At 38.1% G+C, this 17,064-nt stretch overlaps 4 protein-coding genes across 6 annotated transcripts; 3 read left to right on the top strand and 1 right to left on the bottom strand.

The window, feature by feature from the left end:
• Window positions 1-1,932: 1,932 nt before the first annotated feature.
• Window positions 1,933-4,766, top strand: LOC110163312 (potassium voltage-gated channel subfamily V member 2-like). The gene is made up of 2 exons (XM_020928241.2): window positions 1,933-3,261; window positions 4,489-4,766. Exons 1-2 carry the CDS (start codon window positions 1,933-1,935, stop codon window positions 4,741-4,743), a joined length of 1,584 nt encoding a protein of 527 aa, XP_020783900.2. The 3' UTR covers window positions 4,744-4,766.
• Window positions 4,767-5,495: 729 nt separating this feature from the next.
• LOC110163415 (ATP synthase subunit e, mitochondrial-like) lies at window positions 5,496-7,228 on the top strand. The gene is made up of 3 exons (XM_055162109.1): window positions 5,496-5,645; window positions 6,222-6,276; window positions 6,347-7,228. Exons 1-3 carry the CDS (start codon window positions 5,610-5,612, stop codon window positions 6,478-6,480), a joined length of 225 nt encoding a protein of 74 aa, XP_055018084.1. The 5' UTR covers window positions 5,496-5,609; the 3' UTR covers window positions 6,481-7,228.
• Window positions 7,229-7,368: 140 nt separating this feature from the next.
• Window positions 7,369-10,479, top strand: LOC110163399 (purpurin-like). Of its 2 annotated transcripts, XM_055162108.1 has the most exons (6): window positions 7,369-8,906; window positions 8,985-9,099; window positions 9,333-9,469; window positions 9,557-9,669; window positions 9,812-10,024; window positions 10,343-10,479. In XM_055162108.1, exons 2-6 carry the CDS (start codon window positions 8,986-8,988, stop codon window positions 10,351-10,353), a joined length of 588 nt encoding a protein of 195 aa, XP_055018083.1. In that variant the 5' UTR covers window positions 7,369-8,906; window position 8,985; the 3' UTR covers window positions 10,354-10,479. The 2 variants fall into 2 exon arrangements, with proteins under 2 accessions (XP_055018083.1, XP_020784013.2); XM_020928354.2 differs by having other exon boundaries at window positions 7,369-9,099.
• A 398-nt stretch (window positions 10,480-10,877) lies between these two features.
• Window positions 10,878-17,049, bottom strand: idua (alpha-L-iduronidase). 2 transcript variants are annotated; one of them, XM_020928333.2, is made up of 14 exons: window positions 16,796-17,049; window positions 16,516-16,656; window positions 16,223-16,305; window positions 16,045-16,152; window positions 15,875-15,970; window positions 15,303-15,505; window positions 14,828-15,007; window positions 14,444-14,657; window positions 13,899-14,096; window positions 13,513-13,634; window positions 13,314-13,439; window positions 13,126-13,202; window positions 12,915-13,015; window positions 10,878-11,039 (listed from the first exon to the last, which is right to left on the bottom strand). In XM_020928333.2, the coding sequence occupies exons 1-14, from the start codon at window positions 16,936-16,938 to the stop codon at window positions 10,939-10,941; spliced, it is 1,893 nt and encodes a 630-aa protein (XP_020783992.1). In that variant the 5' UTR covers window positions 16,939-17,049; the 3' UTR covers window positions 10,878-10,938. The 2 variants fall into 2 exon arrangements, 1 of the variants encoding a protein (XP_020783992.1); XR_008633281.1 differs by lacking the exon at window positions 13,126-13,202 and having other exon boundaries at window positions 11,012-11,039.
• Between the last annotated feature and the right edge of the window lie 15 nt (window positions 17,050-17,064).

Here is a 17,064-nt window from a genome sequence, read left to right as displayed (position 1 = left end):
ATCTATCTATAACAAATGATTCGTAATTCAGTATCTATAATTTATACTAACCTATGATACACAAGGGTAGCAGAGGCCTATTTCTAGGCTATTGTGCAGATATTCTGATAACCTTGCACAAAAACATCCAATTATCACTTTTTGCCTCTGTATGCTGAGCTATCTCTATGTACAACTATTTGAACACAAGAAATAGGCTAGAATGCATCCACAGACATAACAGAAATATATTAATATGTATTTTACATTGTTTATGTCTTTTTTTGTCCTTCAAAAGAAAACAAAATCAGCCCAGTTCAAAAAATATGTGAAATATGTAAATTATTTAATAATTGAATTTCTTAACAGGCAGTATATGCAAGATATATCAGTTATTGACCCACAATATGGGTACATACATACATGATTTTATATACAATCAAGAGTAAAAAAAAAAAAAAAAAAAAGGGCTACAGTTCACAATATTTTACAAGCATCAGGCACATCTACTTTGAGCCCCCAGATTCCATTTTGCATTTTGGACCAAGTGTACCTGTGATGATGATGACCCTCTGACTACACCCTATTTGAAGCAGATCTGTAAAGGTCAAGTGCAATGGTCAGATTATTGTAACAGAAAACAATCTGTGTTTGGATTTGCATCTGTAAATATGAGGGAGTGTATGGCACAAGGATTTACATGCCTACAGGAAGGATTATAATCTACATTCTTTCCTACTAATCTGCTTTGAAGAGACCACATTTGATCTGTAAACATTGAAAACAACAGTGGCAGGAAACTGCAGCAGACCTGAAGACTAGATAATATTATTGTAATCCTCCCAAAAATATGTGCATATTATTTATATAGTTTATATGCATTTACATCCCTATTTTGGGTCAGTCGTGATGAGAGGATTTATTGGTAAATAATAATTGTTGTAATACTTGAATGTATCTCATATCAATGACAAAACTTGGTCAGAACGAGAATCGAACTTCTGACCTTCAGGTTGGGGGACCATTGCTTAAAGCACTGACATTCTCACTGTGGGTCAGTATAAACTTTATTCAACTAATTCCTTTATTGTAGTTTTTGTTTATGTGTTGGTTTGAATAACAAATCCAATTCACACCCTGCTCTTATGACACACTGCCCTAATAAGACTACCGTAAGTCTGGTGACTCTATTTAAATGTCACTGCATTAGCACTTTCAACATTTCGATTATTAGAATATGTAATTTACGTTAGCACCAGGACGTTAAACATGTTGAAAAGTGTGGTTGGTCCAAGTAAGTTGTCATGTAAACCTAACAAAGAAAAAAAACAAAAACATTTTATATGTGCACTTTAAGATGCCAAAAACAAACATTTACCTTACAGTTGGGCACACACATGATATGATAATTCTGTATTAATGTAACATTTTAAGATATACATGGAAAACACAACTCCTTTCTAACACCATTGTACAATCCTTTGACACAGATAAAATTAGAAAAAAAAAATGTAATGACACGCAATGGCATTTTTCAATCATAGCCTTCCAATATGACTTCCTTTGAATAATCTGTGGGGATTGGAAGAAGATTAAAGCAATGTAGTGATCTCTATACATTCAAAAGTAACCAAATATGCAAAACATGAATGATTATTGTGTGTCTGATTTTGCTAAAAATTTCATAATTGGTTGAAATGTATTTTTAAAAGTGCATTTACAGTTGGCATATGTTGAGCCATGCCCAACAGCCAATGCCATGTCAGGGAGGGAGGCAGCTCAACAGAGGATAATGGTATTTAGATGTCCTGTAAGCACGCGGATCCTCTCAGTCAGCAACATTAATGGGGCCATGAGGCATCCTGCTCATGTCCTATGCTTAGGTGCAGAGGTATTAGACACAGTAATGCCTGTATAGTCTGCATTGTGTCTGCACTGTGCTCTGGGATCGAAATGGGGAGCACAGGAAAGGTGGTTACCTTCTTCAACAGGAGGCAGAGTCTCTTCCCCAACTACAAAGTAGGAGACACTGGTTTGAACAGGAGGCCTTCAGAGATTGCTTATCCATTGGCCAAGGAGAGCTCTGTGAAGAACTGGAACTCGCTGCAGGAGCTAAGTCGGGATATCTATGACATCTATGCCGAGTATGAAGAAGAGTATGATGATGCATACCCTCAGATAAAACAAATCTCACCATCCAAGAAGAACTACATGATCAACATCAATGTGGGAGGTAAACCCTATCAAATAGCATACAAGATGGCAGCCAAGTACCCCAAGACAAGAATAGGGCGCTTGGCTACCTACACTGACCACAATATGAAACTTGACCTTTGTGATGACTACATTGTGACCAACAATGAGTTCTTTTTTGATCGGGACCCAGATGTTTTCCACTGCATCTTTAACTTCTACAGAACTGGGGTACTGTGGATCAAAGATGAGCTATGTCCGCGAAACTTTCTGGAGGAGATCAACTACTGGGGGGTACGAATCAAAAACACCAACCGCTGTTGTAGGATTTCTTTTGAGGAGAGACAGGATGAACTAAACGAACAACTAAAAATCCAGAGGGAGCTGGAGGCGGAGGTAGAGACTGAGGAGAACGAGGAGCTGTTTCATGACATGTTTATGGGCCAGCCAAGACGAGCCATCTGGAACCTCATGGAGAAGCCATTTTCATCTGTGAAGGCCAAACTCATGGCTGTAGCTTCCAGTCTTTTTGTGCTGATCTCACTGGTGGCCATGACTTTAAATACAGTTGAAGAGATGCAGTACAAGACTCCCAGTGGTCACCTGAGTGGCAAAACCTACTGGGAATATGTAGAGTCTATGTGCATTGCCTTTTTCACTATGGAGTATATACTTCGTTTAGTTTCCACACCAGACCTCAAATCTTTCAGCAGGAGTGTCCTCAATACAGTGGATCTGATTGCTATATTACCAACCTATCTCCAAGGCATACTGGAGTTTTTTGACAGCAGTGGCAATTATATAAAACACGAGGCAGACATGCAGGCAGTAGGGCAGGTGGGCAAGCTTGGGCAAGTGCTGAGAATAATGAGACTAATGCGTATATTTCGTATATTAAAACTGGCCAGACACTCCACTGGGTTGAGGGCATTTGGATTCACTCTGCGTCAGTGTTACCAGCAAGTGGGCTGCCTCTTTCTCTTCATAGCAATGGGAATATTCAGCTTCTCCGCCATGGTGTATACTGTGGAGCACGACATGCCACAAACAAACTTCACCAGTATACCTCATGCATGGTGGTGGGCTGCTGTAAGTAGATTTACCTTGCCAAGAGCTGCAGGATATATGAATAATAACAGATGAAGACAATATATCTCTGTGCAATGTCTATGTTGTGAAACTGTGGACAGCCAGGCGAACATATTTGTCAGACTAATCTGCATAAAAAGAAGTCAAAATGGCAATGTGGATGCAAGAGTAACTAAGTCAGTATGACCAGAGGAGCTGTAAGTTAGTTTGAATTTGAATTTATTTGTTTGGAGGATAAGCCCCTTGAGATGTGTCACCATCTCGTTTTCAAGGGGGTAGTTTAACACTGCCTTTCAATTAATTTATCACAATTTAACACCTAATGTTTGTGGGGACTTAGCCTATGGAGATGCACAGAGTACTTTTGTATAAAGGATCAAAATCCAGATACTAACACTAAACCTAGTATTAAAACTAGATACTCAAGTATGAATACTTAAAACATTAAGAGAGGTAAATTGAACTTTCTGAAAAGTTTTGGCCTTTGTATCGATCCATTAGAACTAGTTTAAGACCACAAGGTAATATTAAAAAATATTTGTTTATTTAGTATAATATATATTTTATTTCACTGTGTTTTTGAAATTAATATAAAGTAGCAACTTTTACATTAATATTGAAACTGATCTTGAAATTTTTATATCGTGACAGCACTAGTTCCTATAAAACTAGTTAACAGGTCATAGCGGTGCTTATACTTATTTCTGCCTCTAATCCCGGAGAAGGAAATGATAATCCTTATAATCAGAGTAATGGGCTCCTGCTGCAGTGCCCAGGCAGTGTGCCGTTTTTCCTTGACCCTAAAGAAATGCAGGCCGCTATACAATCTGTTCACTGCACAGAGTTACATAGTTATATAGCAAAAACAAATCAGCTTTGTGGTACTTGACATACATGCCAAAGATTATGCATATTTTAGAAGAGAACTGTTGATGTAGATGCAAAAGTGTCATTGGTGAAGGGTAATGAGTGGTACTATTGGGTTTTTAATAGCACAATACCTACTTATTTGTGACTACTTTTCATTTAATGATTGTCATTTTGCTTTTCTCTTCTTCTTAAAATTAGATAAGATTAATTCCAGTGATATTGTCTTCACCCTTGTTAGTCCTAGATAAAACAAAATACTTACCACAGAAATGTGTACTATGTAAGTGTCTGACATGAACGCAGACTATACCAGAATGCCATTAAAAGTTTATTTTTTTTCCATCTGATCTCCCTCAGGTGAGCATCTCCACTGTGGGCTATGGAGACGTATATCCCGAGACCATACTGGGCCGAATCTTTGCTTTCATCTGCATTGCTTTTGGGATCATCCTTAACGGTCTGCCCATCTCAATCCTCTTCAACAAATTCTCTGACTATTACTCCAAACTTAAGTCCAACCAGTACACAGCTCACCAAAAGAAACGTGGCAAAATTAGATTTGTTAAGAGGACCGTGGACTCACTCAGCAAGGCTCTGGGGAATACACATTGATTTGAAATGTTTACATTACAAGTGTAAAATTGGATGAAAATACTGCAATTGTATGATGGAAATTATATATAGACCTACTATATAATTAGCAAATTCTGTTTAATTGTAACAGCATGTGAAAGTCAACTACAATACATTTGAAGAATGAATATTTGAAACATGAGTAACAGGACTACATGCTATGCTTGATTTTCCAGAAGAACCTGTTAATTTGCTCACTTTGTACATGGCTTGTAATATTTAAATCCCATGTATTTTTATTTTATATTTGATACATTTTGTAATCTAATTAAATTATCTTTATAAAAAAATGATGTTAAGAACTTTGTGCATCTTTACTGACATCTACTGGATAACTACTAGACAAGCAAGCGCTACTAGTTTTTTTTTTCCTTTTTTTCTTCATAACACACAACCGTAAAGGTCTTGAAAGTTCTATATTGAAGTGTAGAAAGCTAATATAGTTTGTAGACTATGGGGTAGGCATATAATTTAACGTAGAGTCTCTGCAACTGCTAGAGATCTCTGCTAAATCTACTCCTTCAATACTTTCTCTTTCATAATTCTACCTGATGCCATCGCATGTGGTCTGGACCATCACAGCCGGCGCACCAAGGGTTTCGGGTTTCCAGCAGTGTGCACAGATCTTGGCCAAAAAGCACATCGTGGTAATATTTATAATCGACACTGACCCCTGCGCCCAGCATATGCTTCACTAAACCCTCTGCCTGTTACGGTTTTGTCCACTGGGGGGGCAGCACTGGCTCACTGCTCTTTACCATAAAACACAGACAAACCCATCCTCTCCCATAGTGCTTAGCGGTGGTAAAGTCACCTCTGCAGCTAAAGGCTAAAATATCTCTACAATGGCTCCTCCAGTCGCTGTATCGCCTCTTATTAAGGTTTGTGACATAAAACTAAATATAAAAGTATTTTGTCAGTAGTAAAATTTTGCGTATATTTTGTGTTTTAAAGTAACTCGCTGTGCATACGTGAAAATGCTAAGCTTTACTAGCCAGCATGCTAAGTGGACATTTAGCCTACAAGGTGTTCCTGTCAATACGATGCTAATAAAACCAATAAAACCTTAAACATTGCTTTACATGATGGATAGTGATAACACTGAACATGTTTAAGAAAATTAGTGTTGTCGTGCATGACGGATTAGAAATAAAAAATGGTGATAATCAAGCTAGCATATTCATTTGTCATTTGTCATTGACAAGCGATATAACAGCTTAACACCTGTGATCATTGTAACAAGTGCATATAATATTATGTTACTTTAAACAAAGAGTAATAATGTACATATGAGCAAATGGTCACTGAAATGGTCAGCTCTCGAAATGTGCCCTCAAACAAAACGCGGTCTAAAGCCTGTTCTAAGGCACATCCTATACAACTATAATTGTAAATTATATAGATGTAGCATGCACAGTTGTCTTGTTGTCATCAGTAATGCTCTTCTTTTACTGCAGACTGCAAGGTATTCAGCTCTGATTGCTGGCATCTTTTATGGCAAGAAGAGATATGGTAAGTGCTTTGAGATTGTATTTGTCATAGTATAACTATTTTTCTCAACAACAATCACCCTTTTGTACAGAGTACCTGAAGCCCATTGCTGCAGAGGAGAAGAGGATAGAAGCTGAAGAGAAGAAGATTCGTGATGAGCAGGCACGCATTGCCAAGGAGCTAGCAGAAGGTAAAAAACAACTGAATTTCTCCTGGAATCTTTAAAGATCCTATATTACATACAGTTTGACCCTTGTTAGTTTTTAAACCATGTTATAATGTTACCTCCTCAAAAACATACCTCAGTTGTGTTGTGTTTCATACATACGTTTGAGTAACCCTTTATTATTAGTCAACCTTGTGCTGTCATGTAATGTAATTTTCAAGTTGACAGCTCAGTAGAGATTGGTAATTCCAGAGCTGAATTCATCCAAGTAATTTTAGTGGAGGTTTAAAACACAGTGGAGCAGTTCCTGTATTAACACTTGACATCACAAGGTGGAACAGAGTGTTTTCTGTTCAAGAGAAGAGCTCAGCTTAAATATGTAGGGTTTGTGTGAAACATGTGTGAATGAAACAAAACTCGATTCCAGGATGTGGAAACAACATTATAATATTGATCAGCTCTTTTAAGCACAGTGTACAAACTACATTCTGTGTTGCTCATATAATGTCTCTCATTCTTGCAGCAAACGAATACCATTTTGAAGTAAAGCTGAGTGAAGATTTCTGCTTATTTCTGCAGTTCTGCAGAGTCTTTTTAAGAATAAAAGGATGCAAATTACTATTGCTCATAAACATCTTTCTCATCAAATTCCCATACACTCATTGTTGTTCTGTCAGTGAAGCTGGTTGACAATTATGGGAACAGAAATACACCATCCCTGTACATTTCTTTGTTTATTCACATTTGACTCATAGATTAGTGCTTTTTGGCACATGAGACAAGTAATAAAATTAATTCAATTCAAAAGTGTGAGGTGACTTTATTTTAATTTGTTGGAAATGTAAATACAAGAAAGTCCTAAAGCAGATTCATCCCTTATATACCTTGTAGGTTTTAGACAGGTAAATACAGAGCCACAACAATAGTAAAGTCAGCTAAAAATATCAGGGAATTACCGGCAGTGCATATCTATATTTGGAGCTGAGCCACTACCTCAAAGAAAACACACACACACAGATTTAGTACATTCAAAGTGATTCAGAAGCATCCTATTTAAATAAATGTACCTGAAATAAAAATACAATCTACATTTCTTTGTATGTAGTTCATGTAACCCCTTATCTGTGTAAAATCTTAAAGAGCCATTATCTTATTTTGTAACATGATTAAATCTGCATTTTGGCCTCTGGGATTCTTCCAGTAACATCTTAACTGCAAATGGAAAATGTCTTAACTATAGAAATAACTAAATAAACACAACATTAAACTATATATTTAGTATATATAAGATCCAAAGAAATTAGTGGTTAATTGTAATATTGGCTGTTAATACAGTGCAATAAATATAAATTCTGGTATGGAGGTAACAGTGAAGGGGAACATAATTACATTTAAATGGAAATGGGAATGGAAATTGATTAAGTGGGATTAAAAACAGTATCACAAAATATGAAAAATTAAGGGGTGTTCTGGGAAATAGTGACCCCATAATACTTTTTATCAACAGAGATAAAATTTACCTTACCTTGTGCAACTCAAATAGAATTTTGAGGCTAGATAATATACTAATTCAAAATTGTTGCTTATTTTTTGTTATAAAGAATTAAAATCAGCCATCATCATTAGCAGTTAAACATAGCATTTAAACCTTATCAGTTAATCAGTGAATATATGTGAGGTGGTGGTCTTCTTCACTTTTGTCTCTGGTTGCTTCCATTCCAAAATTATTAAGATTCTGATGATTGCCTTCTAAGGGGGTCTACTGGTGGTTTTCAGATTCTAGAAATAGATATTATAATTACAGATGGGGGGCAAATGCCAGCTTTTCTTATTGATAATACTGTATTTTCATAAATGTTCAAAAAATATATGGAATGCAGTGATGTCATCTGAAACTCTGCTATACTGAAACTTCAAAAAAACGTTATTTGGCCCTATTATTTTTAAAATTTTATTATTGTTATCATTTTGTGTTGAATTCTAAATAGCTTATTATGACAAATGGAAAAAGTAGATTTTTTCCCCACTATTGTCTCACTGCCTTAAATCTTTTCATTGGTCAAAACAATAGAATAAAAGTGTGAAGTGTACTGTGAATACCTCTACCATCAGTGAATTTACAAATCATGTAACATTCACACTCAATAACACGTGTTTACAGTCGTCATGTCAACCATATCCTTGTGACAGGATCAGGGTGCTGTCACCTCAGAGTGCCTGCTGTTATGGATCCCATTATGCAGCCAAGAAAACAATTATATAAAGTCCACACTCTACTGAATGTATGGGTTCACAGGCTTACACTGGGGATTTTGTTAACTGGATTAGTACTAGATTTACGGTCTGCATTTAGGTTCAAGAAGTGAAAATAATCATTGAGCCTGGCTGTGCCTAGTATAAAAGGGCTCTCACCGCATCTTCTCACAACATCGCTAACAACTCTAGCCCATAACAAGCTCTCCAGAGAACCCAAACCTCACATCGGGTAAGGAATAATTTTAATATGTACACATACAATAGTCTTATTCATGATCCTGATGAATGTTCATCTACTGTCTTTTAGGATGGACTTCCAAATGTTTGCCCTGGTGATGCTCTTCCTCGCCTGTGTGGAGCAGAGCCTAGCTTCCTGTGTTGTGGAAAGCTTCACAGTGAAGGAGGACTTTGATCCCAAGAGGGTAAAATATTTTTTTTTTCTTATGATTAGAAAGTGTCAAAATGTTTTGCTGTAGGTTGTAAATTCCACTTTATTAATATAGCCACTTCAAATCATAAAAAATATCTGAAGTAATATCAACACCGGCTTCTAAAAATGTATTATTTGTTGAGTTTATATGAAATGAATTTTGAGTGAAAAAGTTTTACTTGTACTTGTAAGTAATATTTTTATGTGGTCCTGTTATATTTTCAGTATGCAGGAAAGTGGTATGCTCTGCAGAAGAAGGACCCAGAGGGGCTGTTCCTTCAGGACAACATCTCTGCTGAATACACTATTGGAGATGATGGTGCAATGGTGGCCTCCTCCAGGGGCAGAGTCACACTGTTTGGGTCAGTACACAGGACATTGGTACTGTAGTCTTTAAGTCCTGTTTCACTGAGTATTCATAATTTTTTTCTCTTTCTTATTCTTTCCAGATTCTGGGTTGTATGTGCTGACATGGCCGCCCAGTACACAGTGCCCGACCCTGGTACTCCTGGCAAAATGTTCATGAACTACCAAGGACTTGCCAGCTACCTGTCCAGTGGAGGTAAGCTTTTTCACAAATTAACTAATTACACATTGGTTTAGTCTTGGTTTACTTGGATAAATTTAACTATGTTGTATGGATCTAGTTAATCAGTTGAGCTAAAGATATCCAAAACAAAATCCAACTCCTTTTAATCCTCCAGGTGACAACTACTGGGTGATTGACACTGACTATGATAACTACGCCATCACCTACGCCTGCCGCACTCTGAAGGAGGATGGATCCTGTGATGATGGCTATGCCCTGGTGTTCAGCCGCAGCCCCCGTGGTCTGCCCCCCGCCATCCAGAGAGTTGTCCGCCAGAAACAGGAGGAGATCTGCATGAGTGGACAGTTCCAGCCCGTTCTCCAGTCTGGTCAGTACCCCATTTGAAAACAATTCTGATGGTTTGATTGACTTGGTTTAGAATTGAACAAATTTCAATGCTATTACCACCCTAACATCACAAAGATCAGATGATCTTTTTTAATTACACTGAGCTAAATAGGTAATTAATTGTGATCAGGCCAGTGTAATTTAATATAATGTATTGGGATATGACTGTTACCCTAAAAGGTTGTTTTATTATAGTCCTATCAGGCTCTTAACAATAAGGATTATAGGTGATTAGACCTGATTAGACCTTTGGGATATATACATTACTGATCTTTCTGCTTCACTCTTGTCCTTTCAGGAGCCTGCTAAATCCATCACCAGACAACACTAAACATATTACCTGATTCACTTCCCAAACAAGACTTTATCCAAGATGCAACTGGTTCAATAATCCCATTATGAATCTGTTTGTTGCTCACACTGTTCTTGTGATAAAATTACCACCACTGTGACAACATGATTGAAAGATTGTTGTGATGGTTAACATCTTGTGTTATTGGTAACAATAAATGTTGTTACTGATGTGCTGCTGTTGTTGTCACAATTTGTTTAAATATTTTCATCTTATAAAAGGGTAAATTTTGATTAAGATACCACATAAACACAATAGCTGAGCTTTCCACTGAATTAAGGGCAATTACTTCTATAAAATAAAAGGCATTAAATGAGTCTAATATCATAAAACAGAATAAATAAATGAATTACTACAACAAACTTGTTAGTTAGCTGGAATAGGAAATTATTCCAACTTTAATGTCTGTGTCTTAAATCTGATTTGATACACCTTACATTTATTAAGTTGTGGAACTTTATTAACATAAAATACAAGAATATATAAAAACTATTTAAAAATATTTATTCACAACATTCAATTAACAAAATTCAAGTAATTTGTTAGCTGTGCTGTGAGTACCTCTCTGTCAGGGAGTATGGACCAGGCCTGCCCCAATAGTCCACAGCCCTCACTCTGTACAGGCCACTCACCTCCAGGTCAACTGAGACAGACAGAAAGAGGGAGAGCAAAATTACAAGTGCCCAATGTTAACTCTTCTGGGATGTTCACAAATAAGACAATAAGAAAAAAAATCAATTTTTGCAATTTGGAATTGCAATTATACTGTTACTGTTTATCTATTCAAAAATTCTAATCAGATAATTTTATATACACACACACACGCACACGCACGCACGCACGCACGCACGCACGCACGCACACACACACACACACACACACACACACACACACACACACACACACACACACACACACACACACACACACACATATGGATAATACCGACTCAGAAAAGGGGCCACCATCAGTCACCTCCTCTACATGGATGACATCATGCTGTATGAGCGAGACATCGACTCACTGATCCACACCACAAGGATCTACAGTACAGACATTGGGATGTCATTCGGGCTTGAGAAATGTAGCAGGATGGTGACAAAGAGAGGGAAGGTAGTCCACACAGAGGGGGTGTCACTCCCAGAGGGAACAATAGCAGATTTTGAGGACAGTTACAAGTACCTTGATATCCCACAAGCAAATGGCAACCTTGAAGAGGTAACAAGGAAAGCGGCTACAGCCAAATACCTGCAAAGAGTGAGGCAAATCCTATGCAGCCAGCTCAATAGCAAGAACAAGGCGCAGGCAATCAACAGCTACGCCCTGCCAGTGATCACATACCCTGCAGGAATCGTAAGCTAGCCAAAGGAGAAGATACAGACCACAGATGTTAAGATACGAAAGCTCCTGACCATGCATGGAGGGTTCCATCCCAAATTCAGCACCCTGAGACTGTACGCAAGCCGGAAGGGGCCCGAGGACTAGTGAGTGTGGGAACCACTGTCCAGGATGAAACATCCAAGCTCCTTGAGTACATTAAGGACAAGGCCCCGACAGATGAGGTGCTCAGAGAATGTCTCAGACAGTGGGGTCCAGAGGAAGAGGTGCTGGAGGGACCATCATGGCAGGACAAACCCCTACATGGGGCGTACCACCGGAACATAACTGAAGTGGCTGATATCAAGAAATCCTACCAATGGCTTGAGAGGGCTGGTCTGAAGGACAGCACAGAGGCACTGATCCTGGCTGCTCAGGAGCAGGCCCTGGGCACTCGAGTAATAGAGGCCCAGATCTACCACACCGGACAAGACCCACGGTGTAGACTGTGCAAAGAGGCTCCTGAGACAGTCCAGCACATAACTGCAGGGTGTAAGATGCTGGCAGGGAAAGCATACATGGAGCGACATAACCAAGTGGCGGGCATAGTGTACAGAAACATCTGTGCAGAGTACGGGCTGGAAACCCCAGGATCAAGGTGGGAAACACCTCCAAAGGTTGTGGAGAATGACCGAGCCAAGATCCTGTGGGACTTCCAGATACAGACTGACAGGATGGTGATGGCGAACCAACCAGACATAGTGGTGGTGGATAAGAAACAGAGCAGAGCCGTGGTGGTGGACATCGCAATAACGATGGTAATATCAGGAAAAAGGAACACAAGAAACTAGAGAAATACCAGGGGCTCAAGGAGGAGCTGGAGAGAGCCTGGAAAGTAAATGCATCAGTGGTGCCTGTGGTGATCGGAGCACTCGGGGCTGTAACCCCCAAACTGGAAGAGTGGCTACAACAGATACCGGGAAAAACAATGGACATCTCAGTCCAGAAAAGTGCAGTACTGGGAACAGCAAAGATACTGTGCAGAACTCTCAAGCTCCCAGGCCTCTGGTAGAGGACCTGAGCTGAATGAGGGTGAGAGACCTACCACCATGGAAGGTGAGAAACACATTTTTTTTATATATATATATGTGTACACACACACACACACACACACATTTATACATTTGGATAATAGTCTTACCAGGAGAATTAACATATGAGGTGAAAATAGTGTCTTGAACATTGATTCTTTTGAATTCATTGCCATCACCAGAAAATTCCACTTCAAAGGTTTTAATGCATCTGAAAGTACAAATTAACAACTATATTAAAAAAAAGAAAAAAAATCTTTCTTGATATAACTGTGACTGTTTAGAAAGTAGTAGTAGTAGTATCTTTTTATTTATACCCACTTGGAGTTCACGCAGTGGTCTGACCAAACAATTAATACCTGGCCTCTAGTGATACCAATGAAATTCAATCCATTTACCTACAAATACATAACATACCTACATCTAGTAAAGATACTGGATTACATAAACAGTGAAATATTTCTTTTTTTAACATTGTACCGTTAACATAAAAAAAAAAAAAGTATCACCTGATCTGGAGCCATTTTGGCGCGGGCACAGACATGAATGAGTAGGACAGAGGGTAAGGACAACTTGGCTTTTAGGGCCAGTGTATCTCCTGGAGGAACAGACAAGGGCCCACCAATCACAGGCTCCTGAAAGAAACAGGTCAAATACACTTACATTTGTTGTGTTTTAAGTACATTGTTACTAGAAAGAGGGTACTACCTGTGACGTCCTGAGCTTTCTAAAGTGTTCAGGTGTGGGAAAGTCCGGGCTGCCCATGCTTTGCCACAGTTGATATGAGTTGGTGGAATTATTGTCCATATAAAATGTGGCGTATACAAGATCTGAGGCCAAATATACAGAGATATATGTTTAATTTCAGTGAAGATACTGAAAAGTTTTGCCAAAGCATGACTACAATGTTGTATTCAAAAACATTTTTTGTTAGGTGTTACTGTTTTTCTTTTTTTTATAATAATGTTTAAATAATATGTTACTTGAAGTAAGACAAACTGTATAGAGTTTGCTAGTTGCTCTGAAATTACAATATAAAAGAATAGAATGTAAATGAACTCAAGTATTAAAAAATGACAGAAGGTACAATTTACCTTTTAGCTTTGGCAGTGATTTAATTGTCACAGTAACATCATCAATGCTAGTTGAGGTCCGGTTGTCATCACTGTTATAAACCAGGACTGAGGTTTGAAAGCTGTCAGAGCCCCAGGACACAGCAGGTTTATGGGTGCTCGCTATAACTCCCAATGTTTCAGAAGTGGGGGAAGCTTGAGACAGAACCTCAGTGTCTCCTGTAAGAAAAAGTAGGATCAAATATGGTCCCCTATGTTAGATTACAATCAGCATTTCAACTTTTAAATCAGTAAAGGAGGTACCCTCCATGATTTTCATTTTACTCAATTATTCAAAATAGAAGCTAAATGTAATCTAATAGTTAAATAAAAAATACAAAAATATACAGTATAATATACAGTATGTTGATATTTAAAATATTTGGTAGCTAAGATTAATTCTTGGAACAGTTGTTTTTAGAATTGTCACCTTACAGCATGTGCATGAGTAAATGCAAATGTGTCTTTTTTATGAGACTTTATATCTTGATAACTTTAAATAATAATTAAAAACATAAAATAGTTACCGAGCAAGGCCAGAAGTCCCATGACAGTGAGAACTGGTTTCCTGATTATTTGCACATGGGGGGGTTGTGTGTTGTTGATCTGGAAGCGAGCGTTGAGGGTGCGCTGGGTGAACTGGTGCGGGTGGTAACTAAGAAAGGCGTTGTCATTACTGAGAAGAGTGTAGTTTATTGTGTTGTTTGGATTTGACAATAGGTCTTGGTGCTGTTTTATAACCTGAATGAAACAAGGTTACCATTAGGAAAATTCATAAAGTCACGTGATGCTAAAGAAGTGCTGCAGATGAAATAAAACTGCAATTATCTGATTTATGTAAGTGGTCTTTGTGCACTTCTTATGCCTGATCGGAATATAAAATTGCTCATATTTCTAAATTTCCATTTTACCTTGACAACCATTGCAGCATAGGTAACATCTGCCCTCCACTCCTGAGGCCTGGACCAGCCCACCAGGGGATCAGCCTCATCATTGTAGATCGGGAGACTTTGAAATTTAGGGAAGCGCTTGTGTATCTCTCCTACTGTCTGGATTTCTTGTTGTAGGATAGGAAAAGAGTATCCTCCACCCTAAAAAATAAGTAAAGATAGTCAGTGAAGTCGATAAAAGTATGACAAATAAACAAAAAGAAAATGGAAAAAAGGCAGCAAAAATACTTTTCTGTGTAATTTTCATCACCTTAGATTTTATAAGACCTAGATTATTTGAAGATATTCATATCTGAGTCCATTCAATGCCAAGCCAATTAATTTGAAATAAGTCAAATAATCTAATGAAAACTACTTACAAAATTAACATTTTAGTCAAGTAATAAATCAAGTTATAGCCTTTACTGTGAAAGTAAGGAAGCTTTTATTTATGAACCTTTTTGTGCAGAGCGATATAGTCTAGTCTGACCCCTTTCTCGCCAGTGAAGAAGTTGGTGCCATTATAACAGTGCTGTAGCATAGCCCAGCAGTATGGCGAGTGTGGAGGCATGTGACAGGAGTCTCCAGGACCCCCAAATTTGAGAAGAGGGCTCGCAGCATGGAGACCCTCTGAACAGGCATCATAGTAGTTCAGGAACCCTAAAGAGAGCTCAGTTATAACAAGAGGCGTACTTGACAATATCAAATTTACTGCAATGATTACTCCTACAATGGCCATTACAGGCATGACTACTACTTTTGTGGAGCATTAGTGGTGTTGTTACCACTTATTCAAGAACTGGTACTACTCTTACAGTACTCTTATTTCAACTGCCATAGCTGCTCCCCTTTACATTTCTAATGCTAATGCTACTTCCACTACACAGTAGGTTCAAAGTGTGCAGTTACTACTACTGCTACAACGATGACAATTAATCCTGCAAGACGCTACAAATATTACAACTTGTCCTTTTACAATAACTTTGAAATAATTAATGGCTTCTAAAAAAAGGGAAAAAAAGGACTTGCCTTGAATAGACATTGTGACGTTATCAAAATCATGATTATTGGGCTCATTCCATGTTTCAAAGTTCCACTGAGATACTACTCCAAGGCCATATATGTCTGTAAGTCAAAATCAGAGCAGATTTTGTATGAGATGAAATGCAGAACAGAAAGGATTACCATAATCCACCCACCAATATATCTCTTGGCAATTTCATAAATCAGGTTTCTCCATTCAACCACTTGAGATTTGTCTTCAAAGTTAGTGAAGAAGTTTGAGGCACTACCCATTAATTCGAAACCTGAAATGCAAATAGAATATGGCTATTCCAAAAAAAAAAGATTAATGTTTTCATTTTCCTTTTGCTGTACCTGGTTGCAGTCCATTGGTCCATAACAGATCAATCAACTCATCAAGTTTAGTGAAGTTATAGTGAACTTTCCCCCCTAGTTTTCTAGAACATATACAAATCACAGATGGGTTTAAAATAAAACAAACAATAATTATATTTTAAGTAAATAAATTAATCATTTTGTGATATGTAAACCTATTCCCTAAATAATCCATGGTTGTATTTATTTCTAACTCCAACAGTCCCCCATGATTCAGAATCTATTTTTAGGGGTCTTCCCTATCTATGTATTATTTGTGACATGTTTCTTACTGCGCAGAAACAAGCTCTAGCATCCAGTGAATGCGCACTTGCTGTATGCCTCGATGGGGCACAGAGCCCACATAGGCCAGATTCAGACGTTGGTCGAAGCTCAGGTCAAACTGCTCTGCTTGTGTATGAGGCAAAGGAGGACTAAGAAGGGGAAAGAGAAAGACAAAACATGGAAGACTGGATTATTAACAAGTACCAGTTTATCGGCCATATTAAGTAGGCTATGGAATCTGCAGGTCAGTCTTAGAACCTCAACCGAATTTATTTTGCCATATCTTACCAGAAACCCGTGCTGCCCCAAAAATGTTTGAATTCTCCGATTGGTTCATTTGCATCAACTGTGATCTCATACGAACCGCCCGAAGTGTTGCTCAAGTGTACAAGTTGCAAAAGTAGCAAAACACAAAATATTTTAGTATTCATAACAGCCGTAACGCCGTTATTTACATGGCAGACAGTGACATCTAAACCTAAAGGAGAGTAAAAACCCGAACACTTCTGTGGACAGCGAAACACTCGCTCAGCACAGAACAAATCAGGTGACGATGA

Source organism: Boleophthalmus pectinirostris, unplaced genomic scaffold, assembly GCF_026225935.1.
Source record: "Boleophthalmus pectinirostris isolate CB_2022bp ecotype Guang Dong unplaced genomic scaffold, ASM2622593v1 HiC_scaffold_4, whole genome shotgun sequence".
NCBI classification, from domain to species: domain Eukaryota; kingdom Metazoa; phylum Chordata; class Actinopteri; order Gobiiformes; family Gobiidae; genus Boleophthalmus; species Boleophthalmus pectinirostris.
Note: the sequence above shows the minus strand (reverse complement) of the source record. Positions and strands in the feature narration are given on the sequence as shown.